The sequence below is a fragment of the Myotis yumanensis genome, unplaced genomic scaffold, assembly GCF_028538775.1.
Source record: "Myotis yumanensis isolate MYYU_CA2020_CCGP unplaced genomic scaffold, mMyoYum1.0.hap1 SCAF_3, whole genome shotgun sequence".
Lineage (NCBI taxonomy): Eukaryota > Metazoa > Chordata > Mammalia > Chiroptera > Vespertilionidae > Myotis > Myotis yumanensis.
The window spans coordinates 124,772,403-124,793,552 of NW_027223754.1; the positions used below are offsets into that span (position 1 = coordinate 124,772,403).

A 21,150-nucleotide genomic window follows, 5' to 3' on the forward strand; every position below is an offset into this window, starting at 1 on the left:
CCACTCTTTCGTGTTGACACTGCCTTTGTAGGTGGCTTAGAGTGAGACTTCTTAAATTTTGCACTTTGGGCACCTCATTGGTTTTGTCCCCAGTCTTGTATCTCCTCCATCTCAGTCCTATAATACAGACAGTTCTTGGGTTACATCTGACTCAACGTACATCGTTTCGTGGTTACATCACATTGCACCGTAGGAACGGATCTCCTACGTAACCCGAGGACCTACTGTACATAATTGATTTTTGTGAATGTTATATAAGGACTAAAAAGAAAGTGCTCATTTATAAGAATATGAAGTTTGATATATACATCCAGATGATTTACCTATTAACTGATGTTTAAGTCTTCCACGTACTTATATTTTTGTCCACTTGATTTTTCTTGTTAAAGTCTCCTAATATTATTATTAACTAGAGGCCTGGTGCATGAAAATTCTTGTACTGGGAGAGGGGGGCGGTCCCTCAGCCCAGCCTGCCCCCACTCACAGTCTGGGAGCCCTCAGGGGCGGGAGGCGACCTGGCAATCAGGGGAAGGTGACGCCCCATCACACCTCTGCTGCTGCCACTGCTGGCAGCACAAGCCTCAGCCGGCCCTGGTTACCTGAGCCTCTGGTGGCCCTAGGAGGCTGGGCAGCTACCATCTGAGGCTTGCCTGTGCCTCGGGCCATCCCTGGGTGGCTGGGGGGCTGAGGGTATTGGGGGACTCTGGAGGCAGGCGGGCCCGGCCTTGCTGCACACCTGGCAGGGCTGAGGGGCCTGGGTACCGCCATCTTGTGGCTGTGGGTGCTGCCATCTTTGAGGGCATGGCAGTAAATTAGCATAGTCCCTCCTTATTGGCTCTGGGCGCTGCCATCTTTGCGGGTGGGGCAGTCAATTAGCATATTCCCTCCTTATTGGCTGTAGGCGCTGCCATCTTTGCGACGGCATGAGGGTCAATTCCCTCTTTATTAGATAGGATGTGTTTGTATCTATGATTCCTTTCATATCTTGCATTTTTTTGCTTCATAAAGGTGATTGCTTTATTATTTGGCATATAAGTAATCAGAGCAATTACATCTTTATGGTGAATTGTGGCTTAAGTATTTAAAAGTGTTTTTCTTTTTGTCATTTATTTGTGTTTTTTTTTTTTTGCTTGAATTCCACCTTGTCTGATATTTCTTATTGTTTCCATTTGCCTGATTTGTATTCTGATTATTAGTCTTTCTGAATTACTTTGTTTTTTAAATGTGTCTTTTATGTATAGCATATAGTTGGGTCTTGCTTTGGGCCAGATTAGAGATCTTTTTATTTTAATGTGTGAGTTAAGTCCATTCACATGAAGGAAACCCATGGTCACTACAAAGACTTCCAGTCTAGAGCATGAGCAGTCTCTTGCTGGGATTTAGAATTACTTTCCTATTTTTACTTATAGGTGCTTTAAAGTTTGAGCATTTTCTCTCTTCCATTGTGAAGGATGTGGTTTTGTGTGGCTTTATTTATTCTCCTTACTTTTCTGTATTGTTTTAAAAGAGATATGGGTAAAGCAGAACTAAACATCTGTTATCTTCAGCTACCTGGAAGTCCCTTATATCTGTTTTTTAAAATGTAAAAGCTTGATGACTTCCTAATTATGTAGATTAAAGTTGAGAGATTTTAAAATCTTATGTTCATTAAGTTGTAAGTTATGTTTTGGGACAAGGTTTTTGATTCTTATTACTCGGGAAAGAATTACCTCTGGCAGAGACATATGTATTATTTACAAAGGCCAGGTTTTATGAACTATTAATTTAAATGTTAGCTTCTACAATTCTAGAATCACAAATCTGTAATGGATTTTGAGAGCCAATCTTATTCTACCCTTTTCTTTTAGCTGGGTACATTTTTCTAACTGTTCAGGACAAATAAGTTGTTTTATCTCTCCCTGACAATCTCCAGAAAGGAGAGAAAGAGACCTCCCCATCCCCCCGCCCCCAGGAACCTCACTCTGATGTTTTATCCTATTTTGTGTTAGAATTTAAGTCTTTCTTTTGGTTTGGGCTTCTGTTGCCATAGTGATAAAATGTTCAGCATTCTGTCATTACTTGAAGACAATAAAGAACTTGACCCTTAGGTTTTTGTTTATTTGCTATATATAACAGCTTTCATTCCTTTAGACATTCTTTAATATGAATCATTTTCTATTCCATTAGTCACTTTGATAATTTTTCTTTGATTTCTCTTTAGTTTCTTCAGATCATTTATAGTGTGTAATTGACCCCAACTTATTTTTAAAATAAGGACATAGTATCCAACATAATATGTAGCAGAAGAAACAAAAATTCACAAAATTTGAATGATGTTTAAAAGAAATGATTTACAGTTGTGTGTTTTTCCCATGACAGCTCTGATTTTCTAATTTATAAGTAACTACATCAACCAGGTCTATTTTTATCATTCATTAAAATAAACATAATTGTAGCTTGTCTTATATAGAATCTGTGATAGACAGAAAGAGATTACCTGTGGAGTAAAAGGTCTTGCTAAGGAAATGAAAGTCTAAATTATATAAAGCAAAAATATCCATTTATTTACAAACAACGAACATCCATGATACGTAGGATTAATCCACCTTTGGCAGATGCTGTAAATTATTAATTACAGCCCTAGCCGGTTTGGCTCAGTGGATAGAGCATTGGCCCTCGGACTGAAGGGTCTCAGGTTTGATTTAGGTCAAGGGCATGTACCTCAGTTGCAGGCTCGATCCCTGGCCCCAGTCAGGGCCTTTGCAGGAGGCAACCAATCGATGTCTCTCTCTCACATTGATGTTTCTCTTCTCTGTCTCTCCCCCTCTCTTCCACTCTCTAAAAATCAGTGGAAAATATCCTTGGGTGAGGATTAACAATAAATAAATAAATAAATAAATAAATAAATAAATAAATCTACACTAATAAAAGACAAACATGCAAATTGACTGTACCTTCGCTATGCCTTAAGCCACGCCCACCAGCCAATCAGAGTGACTATATGCAAATTAACCCAACCAAGATGGCGGCTGGCAGCCGTGGAGCTGGAGCAAGCAGAAGGCTTGGTTACCCCAATGATGGAGGAAGCCAGCTCCACTCAAACCAACAAAGTTTCAATTATAGAAGGTAAATAAACCCCAGATACCTGCTTTCAGCAGGCCCTGGCCACAGAGCTGGAGCCTTGGGTTGCTCCTGGTGATGGAGGAAGCCAAGCTTCCCTCCCGCCTGCCCTGGCTGGCTCTGAGCTCCACTCCAGGCTACAAAGTTTCAATTATAGAAGGTAAATAAATCCCAGAATAAAAAAAAAGAAAGAAAGAAAGAAAAAAAGGAGAAGCTGGGAGCTTCTGTCGCCGGGGGGGCTTGGCCAGCCTGAAAACGGCCTTCAGCCCCTCACCCAGACTGGCTGGGCACCCCCACCCTAAAGGGGGTGTGGCCAGCTTGAAAACAGCCATCAGCCCCTCACCCAGGCTGGCCAAACCTCCATGGGGGGAGGGTCCCCACTGGGGGGGCTTGACCAGCCTGCAAACAGCCATCAGCCCCTCACCCACGCTGGCCAGGCACCCCAGTGGGTCCCCCACCCTGAAGGGGCTGTGGCCAGCCTGAAAACAGCCATCAACCCCTCACCCAGGCTGGCCAGGCACCCTAGCGGGACCCCCACCCTTATCCAGGACATCCTTCAGGGCAAACCAGCCAGCCCCCACCCGTGCACCAGGCCTCTATCCTATATAATAAAAGGGTAATATGCAAATTGACCCTAACAGCAGAACGACTGGGAATGACTGGTCACTATGACACACACTGATCACCAGGGGGCAGACGCTCAATGCAGGAGCTGCCACCTGGTGGTCAGTGCGCTCCCACAGGGGGAGCTCTACTCAGCCACAATCCAGGCTGATGGCTGCCAGTACAGTGGTGGTGGTGGGAGCCTCTCCCGCCTCCTCAGCAGCGCTAAGGATGTCCAACTGCAGCTTAGGTCTGCTCCCCGCTGGCAAGTAGACATCCCCCGAGGGCTCCCGGGCTGCCAGAGGGATGTCTGACTGCCAGTTTAGGACCAATTCCCTGGGAGCGGGCCTAAGCCAGCAGATGTTCATCCCCCGAGAGGTCCCAGACTGCGAGAGGGCACAGGCTGGGGTGAGGGACCCCCCCACCCCCCCAGTGCACAAATTTTTGTGCACCGGGCCTCTAGTAAATAAATAAATAAATAAATAAACATTAATTAAACACCAGTTTCTTGTTTTCATTAAAGTGGTTTCTTCACCACTAATCAATAATAAAATTACTATTCTAACAGTAGCCTGTATTTCACAAGATTGCCCCACCTTACAATGAGTTTGTAAAATTTATAAAGTTACCTATAAATTAAAAACATGTAAAAATGACAGGATTTAAAATAAGATAATCTAGTCAATTTTTGGTTATGACAGTAACCCAGCCCCAATTAACTGAAGCGAAAAAGGGGACTTTATTGGCTGACTTAAACTGTGGAAAGTACAAGGATTATGCTGGTCTCATGGATGCCTTTATTTAGGAACTCAGATATGGTCAGATGAGAGCGGCTTCTCTCCTCAGGTGTGAGGTCTTCCTCCTCTCTTCTAACTTGTGTGTCTGCTTTTCTACTACTGCTTTCTCTGTGAGGTCAAGTCTATATTTTGAGATCAAAGAAAACAGAATTTTTACTTGATGAATCAAGTTAGAAACATCTAGAAAAGGATTTGGGTCTGGTTTACATACCCACCCCTGGGTTAGTAATACAATAGCTGCATATAGCTAGTAATACAATAGCTATTTAAATCTAATTTTAAATTAATTATAAATTTAAGAAATTGTTTACAGTAGCCACATTTCAAATATGCAACATATTGGGAGCTTCTGTCGCGGGGGGGTAGGAGGGCGGGCCTTGGCCTGTCTGTTCCAAGCCTCCACACATTATAGAACATTTTCACTATTAAAGAAAGCTCAGCCTGGCTGTGGTGGCTCATTGGTTGAGCCAGGAGGTCACGGTTCGATTCCCAATCAGGGCATATGCCCGGGTTTTGGGCTCCATCCCTGATTGTTCAGGAGGCAGCTAGTCAATGATTCTCCTCCTCCTTTCCTCTCTGAAATCAATAAAAAAATATTTTAAAAAAGAAAGAAAGCTCAGATAGCATGGTTGGAGCATAAACTCCTTAAGAATACAGGTTCTTTGTTTTTGCACTGATATATTTTCGACACTGGGCCCAGCATTTGTAGGCACTCAGTAAACATCTGTTGAATGTTGAAATGACGCATATCAGCTGCCTGCCACAGAAAACCTAGGCAGTAATGATCACAATTGGCTATCCTGTACTGTGCAGAGAGCTTGGAAGAGCTCCATCTCACTGTTATTCCAACTGTTTCCATTTATAACTTTTCCACAGCTGTATTCGCTGTTGTTCCTTGGCTGTCCAGTCTACCTACTATTTCTACTTTCATTTTCTCCATAACTACTTTTGAAATATAAAGTACTTGATCACATACTTTCTCATTCCCCAACTTATTCATCCTTCACCTTTTGACTGCTCCCACCACCAACTCATTAAAGCTCTCCTCTTAACAATTTTTGCTGTAACCTCTGAAATCCCTGTTCCATTCCAATAAATTTTTTACAATCTCCACATTTTTCTAAACACCCCCTACTGAAACCTGACTTTGTCCTGATGGCATATTACCTGGCAACCTTTTTTTTTTAATCCTCACCGGAGGATATGCTTTCATTAATTTCTAGACAGAGGGAAGGAGGGAGTGAAGGAGAGAGAGAGAGAGAGAGAAAGAAGAAGAGGAAGGGGAGAGGAGGGGAGGGATATCAAGATTGTTTGCCTCCTGTACGTACCCTGACAGAATGAACACAAAACCTAAGTATGAGCCCTGAGTAGGAATCAAACGCACAAACTTTTGGTGAACAGATCGATACTCCAACCAACTGAGCCACCTGCCAGAGCCTCCTTACTCTCTCCTGCAACTAGGGACCAAAAAAGGGAATCAGTATTTCCGAACCCCACTGTTGTTTTTAGACAAGTGACTAACTTTGGTTAAAATGTTTTTTTCTGTGATAGTCGTTGCATCCATCTTACCCTATCTATCTTTCTGTCCATTTACGGACCTACAGGATATTCCCCAGCAGTCACTGAGGACCGTGGCTTCTGGCTCAGCTTTTTTCTATTTTCTATCCTTTGTTTTCATTCTTAGTGAGTACATCTGTATTGTTGACACATCCAACACCTTTGTTTATAGTCTATTTTATGTTCACTCTGGAATTCTGTTCTTTAAATCCTCACCCAAGGATATTTTTTCCGTTGATCTTTAGAGAGAAAGTGGAAGGGAGGGAGGAAGGCTGAGAGAGAGAAACATCTGTGAGAGAGACACATCGACTGGTTGCCTCTCGCCTGTGCCCTGACGGGCTGGGATCAAACCTGCAACTGAGGTATCTGCCCATGATGGGAAGCAAATCCTTAGGTCCATGGGCCGACGCTCTAACCACTGAGTAACCAGCCAGGTTGAATTCTCTATCTTTATTCTACCTTAGTAGCCCTACACTTAGCCATCATACCTTGTCATCCCTTAGAATTGATCACTTTAAAAACAATTTGTTTTCTATTATTTACTCTATTCTCACTGAAGATATTGAAACTGGTAGTTCTTGTACATTTGTGTTTTGTTTTGTTTTCCTTTTTCCAGTCTGTTAGCCTGGCTACCTTGCCTCTCAGTGGAAACTCTTTGTCCACTGTTCCACTGCGCTCTCATTTGTACCTGAGCAAAGATGTCTGGTTATGAATTCTTTCAGCTTCTCACTATTTGAGAACTTCTGTATCTTCATCATTCTCTCTTCCCTTTCTGTTTTTGTGAAGATATCCTTTCTCCCTTTGCTTCCAAAATACATAGTGTTCTATCCCACCCTCTTCATTTGCTCTCTAGTCTTGCTTCATTAGTTGTCCTCTTGTTTGCTTAAATCATTAATTTCTCTACCTCAGACTCTTATTTTGTCTTCAGGATCCATTTCAAATTGCATTTTTCTTATGTAGCCTTTACTGATCTAATGAGAATTAAGTGTACTTTCTTCTGTACTTTGTACTTCTGTTATAAAAATTAGTATTTTGTTGTTGTTGTTAATCCTTACCCAAGGATATTTTTCCATTGATTTTTTAGAGAGAGTGGAAGGGAGAGTGAGAGACAGAGAGAAACACTGATGTGAGAGACACACATCGATTGGTTGCCTCCTGCACATGCCTCAACCACGGCCGGGAATTGAGCCTGCAACCAAGGTATGTGCCCTTGACCGGAATCGAACCCTGGACTCTTCAGTCTGCAGGCTGACGCTCCATCCACTGAGCCATCACTGTTATTCCAACTGTTTCCATTTATAACTTTTCCACAGCTGTATTCGCTGTTGTTCCTTGGCTGTCCAGTCTACGTACTATGGACAGCCAAGGAACAACAGCATTAGGGCTAAAGATTATTTTATTTTGACTAATTGTAACACACTTTGAATATTCAAACCTTCTAGTCAAGAAATACTGTATTTTAGCCATAGCTGGTTTGGCTCAGTGGATAGAGTGTCGGCCTGCAGGATGAAGGGTCCCAGGTTCAATTCTGGTCAAGGGCATATGCCCTGGTTGTGGGCTCGATCCCCAGTAGGGGGTGTGCAGGAGGCAGTCAATCAATGATTCTCTTCATCATTGATGTTTCTATCTCTCTCTCTCTCCCTTCCTCTCTGAAATCAATAAAAATATATTAAAAAAGGAAATACTGTACTTTATTCCTAAATCTGTAGCATTGTGAAATAATATGTTTTGAACTCTTTCATTATTGTGATTTTTAGATCATTGAACATATTTCTAAACCCTGATTATTCCCATTCAAGTTACTTTTTGTTAAATTCCATTAACCTTTAGAATTCTAACTGTAATGATGTTAAGTTAAATCATGGACTGATTTTCTCCTGTAATATATTAATAACAAGTGCTAGCGAGGATGTGGAGAAAAGGGAACTAGTACCCTGCTGGTGGAATGCAGATTGGTGTAGCCATTATGGAATAGTGTGGAATTTACTCAGAAATTTAAAAATGCAACTACTGTTTGACCAAGCGATCCCACTTCTAGGAATTTATCCTAAGAAGTCTGAAACACTCATCAGAAAGAATATTTGCACCCCTATGTTCATAGCAGTGTTATTTACAATAGCTAAGATCTGGAAACAACCCAAGTGCCCACTAGTAGATGAGTAGATAAAACAGCTGTGGCACAGTACACCATGGAATACTATGCAGCTGTAAAAAAGAAGGATCTCTTACTCTTTGAGATAGCATGGAGGGACCTGGAGAGTATTATGCTGAGTGAAACAAGCTAGTCAGAGAAAGACAAATATCACATGATCTCACTTATAAGTGGAATCTAATGAATATAATAAACTGGTGAACAAAATAGGTCCAGAGACATGGAGGCATGGAACAGACTGACATATCTCAGAGAGGAGCTGAGAGGGGGATGGAGTTAGGGGAGGAGATGGGAAAAGATTAACCAAACAACTCATATATATATATATATATATGCATAACCAATGGACACAGACAATAGTGTGGTGAAGGCCTGGGGTGGGGCAGGAGCTGGGAGGAGGGAGATGAAGGGGAGGGAAAATTGGGGGATATCTGTAATACTGTCAACAATAAAAATTTAGAAATCTCTTATCAGTTGTAGATTATAACCCATCACTGCTTCAGCAAAGCCAACTGAAGAAAACTGTGTGTTGTTTCTTATATTTTACCATAGAGATGATACTCTTATTCCTTTTGTGTCTTAATAGTCAAGTGCTCTTTGGCATTGGTTTCTTTGGCTTCAATTTTTGAATGTAGGTTTAGTTGTTTCTCTTAATATCTACATAACTTATTTAGAAAGCATTTAGGCTACGAATGGTTCTTGTAACTGGGTCTTGTTTCTATTGATTTATCAAGTATATCCAAAATCTCTACCAGAGCTAAAATAATTTGGGGCCTAACTTTTCTAACTTTGGACCTGGGCGAGGACCCACAGTTTTTTCTCCTTTATTTTCATCTTCAAGGTTTTGTAGAAAGAAACCTCCATTAACTCGTAATCTAACTACAAAGTTAATAACATTCATAAACTTTTAAGGGGAGAAATGCATAGAAAGTTTGAGAGAGTAATAATTTAGCTAATATTACCAGATAGCGTGACTAATACTGTCAAAGGAGCAAAGCAAGAGAAAGACTGGCCCTCTTCCTTTAGATCAAGCATGTCAGTCTCACAGCAGGCGGGCCCGCATGTTTGCTATGCTTGCTTTAGATCCATTGTTTCCATCATTTGTATGTAAATACCTCAGAAAGCAGTGGGTCTGGTGGTTTCTTCCATGTCATATTGTCCAGTCATTTTACACATTTAAACTTCTAATCCAGGACTTAGGTTGATTCATTCAATCCATCAGCAAACGTTTATTGAATTTTTATTAGTGTTTAAAGCACAGCCATGGGCCTTTGAGAATGTTGTCTTTCCAATCAGCAGTTCTAATTGGATTGATAAATATTGATAATGCAAAACTAGAAATAAGTACCAAATGAATTATATTTGAGATAAGTGTTTGAAGGGTTTTAAAAATGGAGAGGTTGAGGGCCTATCCTTCAAGCCTAATTAGCATAAAATCTTTCTCAGGAGGTTAGTCATTTGGTCACCAGCGATGTTCTGAGAAAATATTCCTTTTGAAGAGGATACAAATTGTGTGTTTATTCATCTCAGGGATGAAAAAATATATTTAATAGAATATAGCATGTTGTCCTATACTAGACAGTTTTCTTTTAAATCAGTAAAATTCACATAATGAAGTGGGAGAGGGGGACACTAACTTGGATGTTGGGAGACCTTGGTCCTTTGACTTAGTAGCTATGTGATTTGGCCTAACTTGGTTAAACTTTAATCTTTTTATCTGTAAAATTGGAATAATAAAGATGACTCTGCTTATGCGCATAGATTTATTGTGAGAAATTACAATTAAAATTGGCCAACCTTAATTAAATGCCTGTTATATTATGACATGGTGGTCATTAGGATACATTTTGGAGCTCCCTAACCTAGGAGAGTGAAAGTGCAAGTAGCAGTGCAGCTGAAGGCATTTTGTAAATTGTCAGTTACTATCTGGTTGTAAAGTGGCTTCTCCAAAACTGGACTGCTTTCCGGTGGCTTACAACACATTGTACACCTGTCCACCAAAGACAGCTCAGGCTGTTTCCTGTGTTCATTAAAATCTGCCCATCAGATTTTAATTTTCAGGTAGTTTTCTTATCTTTCTAGACAGACCTGATTTCTCCTCTTCTCTATGCCAATAGTTTATAAATTTTTTCATAGCAAAAACAGAAATTTATGTTAAATTTTATTTATATATGAACACAACTTGACTGCCTGAAATCAAAATCTTTATCATTTATCTACCAGATTTCACAATGTATACTGTTAAGAAAGGCACTCAGTAAGATGATTACCTAATTCAGTAAAATATATGAACTGTGGATCCTTAATAATGTCTTTCATTGGGTTTGATTTTTAGGTTAAAACTTCAACAACAAATGGTGAATATTGAAAATGCAGAGAAAGAGAAAAATGAAAATTCTGACCTGAAACAGGTATTCTATTTAGCAGACATTTTGCTTTATTTTTTTAAAGGGCTTTTTAAAATCTATGCCTTGAAGCTTATTTCATTTCAGGGTGTCCTCAAGGGCACATTAGCTGGGTGGGGTATTTGTGAGGGAGGATGTTTAGTATCCTCTGCCGCCCTTATACTTTACTAAATTTGTTTAGTGGCCTTAACATTTATCTTCTTTTCTTTTAAGCAAATCAGTAGTTTGCAGATCCAAGTGACCTCACTTACACAGTCAGAGAATGAATTGCTGAATTCAAACCAAATACTGAAGGAAATGGTGGAGAGGTTAAAACAGGAGTGCCGAAATTTAAGGAGCCAAGCGGAAAAAGCACAACTAGAAGTTGAAAAGTAGAGTTCGCTTTTTTTCTTTATGTACAACTATTTCTTTTCAATGATAATTCCACATTGAATGTGTTTTGGGAACTAGTTACAAACACCCTTTGACAATATACAGTAGTCTGAGGTAATACGTTTTTTATTTCTAGAGAATGAACTTTATAGACTTTTGAATTCTTTTAATAATAATAATAAGACATTTATGGAAGAAGGCCCTTTAAATTTCTCTCTGGCCATACTATTCTGAAAACCCTCAAAGAAAAACATCTTTATTCATTGAGTAAAACAATATATTTTTTACTTCAAATATCTAAATTAGTCTTCTGAATGCCACATAGGTATTAAGTTTGGTTTTACTTGGGATGATATCTGTTTAATCCTGAGAGTTAATGTCCATGTTTTGCCTACATTCTTCTGACAGGACATTGGAAGAGAAACAGATCCAGTGGCTGGAAGAAAAGCAAAAGCTTCATGAACGTATCACAGACCGAGAAGAAAAGTATAATCAAGCTAAAGAGAAACTGCAGCGAGCTGCAATTGCCCAGAAAAAGGCAAGTGATTCTTATTAGAGTGATTTCTACAGAGTAAAACATAATTAACTATTTTAGGAAAATAAGATGTACAATGAAAACTGAGATTTTACTGGTTTAGTACTTAAATATGACATTTTGCTTTTAACCTTGCAGAGATAAATTGGGAAAATCCAAACTGCTCAACAGATTTATTTCTAAATTTTGTGTACAGGTCAGTTTTTCAGAGCCAACATGCATTTTTTCACAGACTGTTTTTCAGTGATCAAGTTTCTAGAACAGCCCACACAAGTCTTATTTAACTCATTCTGCCTGTTTCAGCTTAACTAATACTTGTAACATTGCTTTTGTGGTTAAAATGCTTTTTTGTTTCCAACTCAGGAATATAGGAGCAAGTACCTCCTTGCCCTAGGGGGTTCTAGTTCCTAGGAGGAACTAGAACCGCCCCCCCCCCCCCCCCCCCCCCCCCCCCCCGGCTTCTGAGACAGCCATGATAGTTCTGACAGCCACCCTCTTTTTAAGTTTCCCTTTTGCAGGCCTATTTTCCCCAGAACCTAATAATTTATTTTCTTATAAATAGTCCAGGGCATCCTAGAAATGATGTAGTGAGATAATTCACCTAAGGCAGTGATTTCAACTTTTTTTCTACTTCAACAAACCCAAGGAGTATAGCATGACCCCTTTAGTAACCACGACTCACTGTGGCAGTGATTTAGCAGTTATTTCAACAAAAGTGGTGCATGTGTGTTGGAGTTGGGGCTGATTTAATATGTCTCCATTTGATAAGTTCCCTTAGTCATGGCATTTGCTTTGGGAGGTAAGAAGGTCTGAGATGAGAGCAAGGTGCTTATAGGCATAGCCACACCAGTGTCAATATCTGAAAGGTTAGCTGTTCACATTTGCATAAGAGAAGAGAACTATAAATTATTTACATATTTTGATTGGGAAACCTGAGGACACAGTTTCCCAACTGTGTTAATGTCCAGTTAAACATGGACATTAACTCTCAGGAGGTGACTATTTATGTATTAGCTATAACTGCCAAATGCCTTCTGATAGTTATAACATGAGAAGTCCAAAAGTTATTACTTCCCTATGTCTGTGGATTCTGAATATTGCCTTTTTCTTCCCATAATGCTAAAAGTAGTGTGATATTGAGATTAGAAAGCAGCATTTACAAATGGGAATTCCAGTGTTTTATACTCAAATATAAAGACTTGTGTTGTTGTTTTTCCCTTTGTATATCACTTTTTTTCTTTCAGACCATGGAAGTACTGTGTATCCTATGGGTATTGCTGGGGTTTCAGTGCAGTTTATTATGGGTTGGGATGATCTTAGAAAGTATTTATGCTTTCTTGTACTGTTTGAAGCCTAGAAGCCTCTGAAGCCAGATGTTAGCTGGAAATCACTAGAAATTATAAGAGCTGATTTGATCTTTCACAGAGAAATTTTTGTGTTGAGGTTTTAGAGAAAAGTATCTTAGAGAAGATCAGATTCTAATTGTTGAGATTAGTTTGGGTTGACTTCTTTTGGAGCAAAAGTGACATCCAGTGGTGAGAGAGATTATCAACTAATCACAGGTATACCAGAAAGAGAGGAGGTTTTATTTAAGAAGCCTGCAAAATAACCCTTTCGTTAATATTGTGACCTTGTATGAATTATTTTTCTATTGTAATGCCTATCAAGTAATGGGTGTGAACATAATAAATATCCATTTCACTTTTCAAAATGTGTGGATTATGGTTTGAAGTCATAGAAATTATTAAGCTCAACTGAGTGAATAATTATGACCCAGATGTGTTCCATCACGTGGGACACTGCCCTAAATACTGACAATTTTTAAGTAGATACAATTTTAGGGCTGGGAGGACATTAGCATGCAGAGATAGTCTTTACAGATTAGGAACCTGAAGTGATAGGTAGCCAAGATCATTTGACTACTAGAATCATTGCCATGACTAAAACCTACATCTTCCTATTCTCAAGCCTGTGCTCTTTTTGCACCGTTACTCTTTTAATTTCCCACTTTCTTTTATTCCAGATGCTTTGTTTTTCTCTTCTTGGTAGCCATAATACACATAAGTATTATTTTCTATGGCAGAATAATCACTAGAAAAAGAATTTAACTCAAACCCTATACTGCTTCTATATGAAAATTTTGGCTGTAAGATTAAATAATGATTCATAAGAGTGCAACAGATTTTTGGATCCTTTAAATGACACAAATCATAAGTTTCTTATGCATTAAGATGAAAATAAGTCACAAAATATTAACTCCAGGGCAGAAATCATAATCCTTTAGAGTTACTTTCCTGTGAGAGGTTCTTCTAGCTGGGGAACAGCAGCTTTATTTTCCCCCAGGCTGGATAAGATGGCTCACTGTTTATTTGTGATTCCAACCTCCTAAGCACAAAGCTTGTGTCATTTCTGGTAAGAGTTTCTGGTAGAGTCTTTGGTAATAATATTTGCTGTGATTTGTTTGGAAAAGCTTGACCAGGCACCTTGAGTTGGGAGGCTCTTCTTTATCGCTTCTCCACACATTGTTAAAGTGCGACTTTACAGAGAGATCTCTTGGTATGAACACAATGAGTTGTGCTTTTCCTTTTGAAGCACTTGAAGTGACAACTCGTCATTTTTATTCTAAGGTATATCTCTCTGAAATAAGTCTTGGTTAGATACTGTTATGACTGGCTTATAAAAAAATGCACCATAGGCTCGAAGTTATAAAATATCTGTTGACTGTGTTGTGCAGCCTAGAGTTATGCCGAGGGGAAAATAAATGCCAGGATTGACTCCTGCTCTGATGACCATATAACCTAATTGGAGAAATAAGGTAACATGCAATACCTAAAGAATATTATCATCCCCTGGTGATCTGTGTGCACACGAAAGTTTCAGAACTAGTGTGCCAGAGAGAGGAAATCTTGAAGACAGGGAGGCCAGTTAGGAAGCTATTATACAGTGGGGCCTTGACTTACGAGTTTAATTCATTCCATGGTGGAGCTCGTAACTCAAATTACTCGTATGTCAAATCTTAAAAAGTGAACGAGTGAGACACGTGATGCTGGGCTGATGTTGTGGCGTTCACTGTGACGTTTGCTGCGCCAATTAGCGGTGGGGTATCTGAAGCTGGCTCGTAACTGGAATTTTAGCTCGCAACTCAAAGCAAAAAATTGGCCGAGAGACGGCTCCTATCTCGAAAAACTCATTAGTTGGGACACTCGTAAGTCAAGGCCCCACTGTACTAAACTTAAAATGAAGTAAGATGTTTGGAATTTGGGCTTGGGGTACAGGAATGAAAATGAAGGGTGACTTCCAGAAGTATTCTGAAGGAATTAAAATAGCATGGTATTGGCATAAGGATAAACATATTGACAAACAGAACAGAAGAGAGACCAGAAATGGACCCACAAGAATATGAACGCCTGGTTTACCACAAAGTATCACTGCATTTCAATAGGAAAGGATGTTGCTTTTTTAAAAGTGTGGTGAATCAGCCCTGACCAGTTTGGCTCAGTGGACAGAGCGTCAGCCTGTGGACTCAAGGGTCCCAGGTTCGATTCCGGTCAAGGGCATGTACCTGGGTTGCAGGCACATCCCCAGTAGGGAGTGTGCAGGAGGCAGCTAATTGATGTTTCTCTCTCATATCGATGTTTCTAACTCTCTATCCCTCTCCTTCCTCTCTGTAAAAAATCAATAAAATATATTTTTTTAAAAAATAATTAAAAAAAAAAATAAAAATAAAAGTGTGGTGAATCAGTTGGTTATTATTAACCAACCATGTTAGATTAAAAATGAATCACAGACACAAATGTAAAAAGTTAAAAAAAATGAAGCTGCTAAAAGAAAACAGGGAGATGATCTTAAGATCTTGGTAGAAGTAAAGATTTCTTAAACAGGACATAAAAAGCACTAACCATAAAAGAAATGGTTGATAATTTGGACTTTATTAAAATTAATAACTTTTAAAAAACACAAAATGACACCCTTAAGAGAAAGAAAATATTATCACAGACTAGGAGAATGTCAGTCTGTAGTGTATACAGGGTGGGCAAAAGGAGGTTTACAGTTGGCTGTATGGGAAATAATAGAATAATAATACAAGAACAGACTATTTCACATACAACTGTAAACCTCCTTTTGCCCCATGCTGTATATCTGACAAAGGATTCATATTCTGAATATATAAAGAACTCCAACAAATCCAATAAACAGATTATGCAAAAAAAAATTTTTTTTAAACAGGCAAAAGACTGAGAGAGGCACTTCACAAAAAAGTGGTATCCAGATGGCCAATATGCATAATCACCCTGATTAGATGTCAGGAAAATGCAACCAAAACTACATTGACATACTCTCCTACTCCACCAAAAGAGCTAAAATATGAAAGACTGACCACACCAAGTGTTGACAAGGATGTAGAGCAGTCGGAACTCTCATGTATTGCTGGTGGGCTTGTAATTAGTAGAACCACTTAAGAAAACTGGCAGTATTTACTAAAGCTCAAACATGTATACTCTATGACTCACTCCTGGGTATATTCTCAAGAGAAATGAGTACATATGTCCACCAAAAACATGTTCAGAAAAACTTTATTCATAGCAGTCTCAAAATGGGAACATTCAAATTTTCATCAGAAGAAGAATGTATAAAAACGTGGTATCTTTGTGAAATGGATGACAGCATAACAATGGAAAAGGACTGTGACATGTAATAACATTACGTACACATATAAAGTGCTGAACAACAGTAAAAATCCAGATACAAAAGAGCTTATACTGTGTGATTCCTTTCTTTGACCTGGGCAGGTGGATGGATAGACATTGTGGTTCAGAACAAAAGAGTGGTTCCTCCGCCAGCGTGGAGGGAGGAGGCACAGGCTAGTATTCTGAGTGCGGGAGGATGGGAGGCATTGGGAAGCATGAGGCAGAATACCCGTAGCTGTCAGTTCCCAACTGGACATAGCCCTTAACAGTGGACTGGGTAAATATAAAAAACTATGTAGCCCTAACCGGTTTGGCTCAGCGGATAGAGCGTTGGCCTTCGGACTCAAGGGTCCCAGGTTCGATCCCGGTCAAGGGCATGTTCCTTAGTTGTGAGCACATCCCCCGTGGGGAGTGTGCAGGAGGCAGCTGATCGATGTTTCTCTTTCATTGATGTTTCTGACTCTCTATCCCTCTCCCTTCCTCTCTGTAAAAATCAATAAAATATATTTAAAAAAACAACAACTATGTAATATTCATTAGTAGAATACAGGATGCAGCAATGAGTGAACTGTACCTGTAAGCAATAGCATGAATAATTTTCACAATATTGAGTGAAAGAAAAAAGCCATTTGTAAGAGAATGTACACTATGATTCCATTCATGTGAGGTTCAAAAACAGGCAAAACCTTAACTACAGCTTTGGAAGTGAATTAGGTTACCTTTTCAGAGGACAGAGTGGATAGAGATTGACAGGAGGAAGGGGGGACACTTCTGGTTTAGCAGTGTTGTTGATTTGTGAGGTAATAACACCAACATTTGCTTTGCGGTTTGACATTTTGCCTAACAATTTATGTTCTATGCATTTTTCTGGAAGTCTGTTATACTGGGGGGGAAAGGTAAGAAAACAAATACCTAATGTTCTGTAACTACTAAAGAGTATGGAACATTTATAAATGTTTTCCTGAAAAAACAAAAAAACCTGTTTTATAAAACTGAAAATAATTGTACTTGTTTTCATATACTACTTTTGCATTATATATGGATTTTTGCATATTATTAGAAAAATTTAACTTTGTAAAGTTTTTTATTTTATTTAGTATTTAGAAAGATATGCTTTTATACTGAAATGCGCTCATAATCTATGTTAGCTTTCTGATCCTTTAATTTACCGTTTTGGTAGCAATTTATGAATTGCAAACATTTTTTAACTTTAAATTTTGGTTAACTTTTTTTTTTTTTTAAATACATGATATCTTCTGTAAAAACCAAGAGCTCATTATTCCTTATCAGGCACCAGGCAAACTTGTTAGTAAAGTTTGACTTCTTGGTTTTTAGATTTTTTTTATTTGCAGCAATTTAGTTATTGATACCAGTTTTCTTGTTTGGCATTCATAATAGTTCTATTTGTCACACTGAGAATATGAGATATATCTGTGGTTTATTATCTTTGCAATTTTCAGTAAGACTCAAGTCTGCTAATCTTGGTTCCTAGTAGTGACTAAAAATACTCATCTCTAAATAAAATTGTTTTGGTGAGTAAAATATTCACTATTATATAGTTTTGTTCAAATAGGAAAGAAACCATGTATTTACACACTTGCTCATCTTATTTCTTTATAGAGAAAATCTCTTCATGAAAACAAATTGAAGAGACTACACGAGAAAGTGGAAGTCTTGGAGGCAAAGAGAGAAGAATTGGAAACAGAAAATCAGGTGTTAAATAGGTAATGTGTTTATATGTATGTATATATATACCCTATGTGGTCATTTTGATATTATAGAACTTGGTTTCTGGGCATAATGCACTTTGTTTTCTTTTAAAATATACATTTAAAAGAATTCTAAAACTATTCATTATACTCCTAATTTATTATTCCTTTTTTCTCTCCCCCCCCTCCCCCCACCCCCCACCCTGCACTAAATGTTCCTTCAAACCAAAAGGTATCTAACACATGCCAGTGTGTGTGTTATGGTTGGGCCTGGAAGGAAAGGCTGGTCACTGGCTTTGGCAGCCAGGGGCAGTGTGAGTTCTTGCTGTTGTGACAAGACAGTGGTAGTGATTGCATAGTATAAAATTGTGGCCACAATTTGGATCAAAGATAAGATCTTGATTGGTGTGGTAAACTATTACTGGGCTATGACTTGTGGTTTTTCATTTACACCGAAGCACAGCTAGTAATTTTCACAATAACATTTTTGAGCAGAGAAGATTTACCATATGAAGTGGTAGAGGCATTGTATGACTCATTTGATTCAAGTTAATTAAAAAAACCCTGCAAATTCAGCTAATTAATGGTAGCCTTCAGCTTTCAGACAGTATCAGACTTTTCTGTAATGGAAATTGCCTATGATATCAAGCAGTGATGTTTAATAATGTGCCCTGGTCTTCTTGGGTATAATTACCAAAATGTGAACAGTTGGTTTTTTTTTATAAAAACCAAGAGGTTTCTAGACTGGATTGAATGCCAATTTTATAATACTCTGTTCCAAAGTAAGATGCCACCAAATTCATTCTAAAACAAAATTCAACTTACTACCTCTCATAACCATTAACTTGGAAATTTGATCAATTCCGGATTAGGCAGCTGTGGCACAGGTTATCTAGAACTTTGAGTGATTTTGAAACTTTACTTGACTACTGATGTGACTGATGGTCAGAAAACTCATGTCCAAAAAGATTTGCAAAGGCCTGAAAAGCTATTTTTTTTAAAATATATTTTATTGATTTTTTACAGAGAGGAAGGGAGAGATAGAGAGTTAGAAACATCGATGAGAGAGAAACATCGATCAGCTGCCTCCTGCACATCTCCCACCGGGGATGTGCCCGCAACCCAGGTACATGCCCTTGACCGGAATCGAACCTGGGACCCTTGAGTCCGCAGGCCGATGCTCTATCCACTGAGCCAAACCGGTTTTGGCTGAAAAGCTATTTTTTATTCATGTCATTTTCCCCTAAAGTTTGGACTTCACTTGTGTCACTAGCTATATTTTTAAAAATTAAGTTGAACAATATGAAATTCCCTATATTTGACCATAGTTCACCTCAAAAATGGCAATTTCAGAAGATTCAAGCTAGTGTTTTTTGTATTCTGTTTGATTCCTTCTGTAAAATAAGGCATCCTTTGGGCTTAAGTTGTTTCCTTTTAGTTTCAGGAGTCATGGGCTTGGGGAGTGGAGTAGAAATGAAAATAAAAGTATCAAGAGTTTTTTACTAATTGGCAAATAAAACTTTAAAATGAACTGATAGCCTGCAATGCTATTGTAACAATAATACGTCCTTTCATATCTGTTTATCTTTCTTGATAGAATTTTATATACTGGGTGTCCCAAAAATATGTATACACACTTTGAATGATTATGAAGTGAGTGTTTAACATATAGTTCATTTTCAAAATTTAAAAGAATCTACAGAAATGAAAATTTTTTTTTTGACAATGCGTGTTTTCAAACTGATGACTGTTCTGGTCCAGGCACTGCTGATAACATGAAACAATGGAATTGCAAACACCAAGATCATTTCATTTGGTATTTGTGCACCCTCAATTTTATTGACTGTTTCCAGTTTTGTACCGTAAACTTTATCTTTTATGTATCCCCATTAAAAAAAAAGTCTAGTGGCACTTTAGGATAAATTTTCTTTGTTCAAAGCTTAGTCTAGCTTCACCCATTATTACAAATCAGTTAAACCTTGGAGTAAAAATTAAATGAGTTATCAGCGTTAAAGTGTGTATACATTTTTTGGGGACAGCCTATATATTAAATACAGATAAACCTTATAATTTAGAAATCCTTCTCTTCCTATTTAAACTTATGTATTAAAGAACGGACACTTTTTTTTCTCTTCAAGGCAAAATGTTCCATTTGAAGAATATACAAGGCTTCAAAAAAGACTAAAGGATATACAGAGAAGACATAATGAATTTCGAAGTTTAATTTTGGTTCCTAACATACCTCCAACAGCATCCATCAATCCTGTTAGCTTGCAGTCATCAAACATAATTCCAGGCATGGAGCTAGCTTTTCCTCCTCATATGCAGGTATGAGCATTTATTTTAGGGAAAAGTTTAGGCAAATGTTTCTATACATTTTTACCAGTTTATATACAGAGTTAAAAACTCAAATCTTTCTTTAACAGAAATATCCTGAGAAGCAGAGTTGATATTAATCTATTTTATCCTCTAGTGATAGTACTAAGAGTAAAATCTCCTATTAAGAAATTTATTTATTTATATTTTATTTTTTAAAAATTCTCACCCAAGGATATTTTTCCATTGATTTATAGAGAGAGTGGAAGAGAGAGGGAAAGATAGAGAAATATTGATGTGAGAAAAACACATTGATTGTTTGCCTCCTGCAGCACCCTGACCAGGACAGGGCCAGGGAGGAGCCTGCAACCGAAGTACGTGCCCTTGACCAGAATCGAACCCAGAGCCCTTCAGTCCACATGCCAACGCTCTATCTACTGAGCCAAACCTAGTAGGGCCTATTAAGCAATTTAAAAGAAGGACCTGCCCTGGCAGGGTGGCTCAGTTGGTTGGAGCATTGTTCCGTACACCAAAAAGTTGTGGATTCAATTCCAGTCAGGGCACATACCTAGGTTGCAGGTTCGATCCTGGTCAGGTGCGTGAAGGAGGCAGCTGATCAATGTTTCTCTCTCACATCGATGTTTTGCTATGTCTCTGTCTCTACTCTCACTTTTCCCCCTCCCTCCCTCTCTTCCTCTCTCTTGAAAATCAATAAATATATCCTTGGGTGAGGATAAAAAAAAAGGAAGTTGATTGATGAATGTTTGAGTAATAACACTAACTACTACTGAGCATTTACTAATGCACTGCACTATGCATTTTCCATACAATATTTTATGTAATCCTAATGAAAAACGCTTTGAGGAAAGGTATTATTATTTCCAATTTACAGATGAGAAAACTGAGTCAGAAAGGTG

At 38.5% G+C, this 21,150-nt stretch overlaps 2 protein-coding genes across 6 annotated transcripts in view; one reads left to right on the forward strand and one right to left on the reverse strand.

The window, feature by feature from the left end:
• Positions 1–21,150, forward strand: part of CEP83 (centrosomal protein 83) — a 135,852-nt gene that overhangs the window by 113,349 nt on the left and 1,353 nt on the right. For all 5 annotated transcript variants that reach the window (XM_070409573.1, XM_070409575.1, XM_070409576.1 and 2 more), the window contains 5 exons: positions 10,544–10,619; positions 10,827–10,984; positions 11,394–11,523; positions 17,829–17,932; positions 20,056–20,245. In XM_070409573.1, the coding sequence (XP_070265674.1) occupies positions 10,544–10,619; positions 10,827–10,984; positions 11,394–11,523; positions 17,829–17,932; positions 20,056–20,245 (658 nt within the window). The remainder of the gene's footprint in view (positions 1–10,543; positions 10,620–10,826; positions 10,985–11,393; positions 11,524–17,828; positions 17,933–20,055; positions 20,246–21,150) is intronic.
• Positions 4,493–21,150, reverse strand: part of PLXNC1 (plexin C1) — a 183,925-nt gene continuing 167,267 nt past the window's right edge. Inside the window, exon 31 of the mRNA XM_070409572.1 lies at positions 4,493–4,621. Within this exon, the coding sequence (XP_070265673.1) occupies positions 4,616–4,621 (6 nt within the window). The 3' untranslated portion in view covers positions 4,493–4,615. The remainder of the gene's footprint in view (positions 4,622–21,150) is intronic.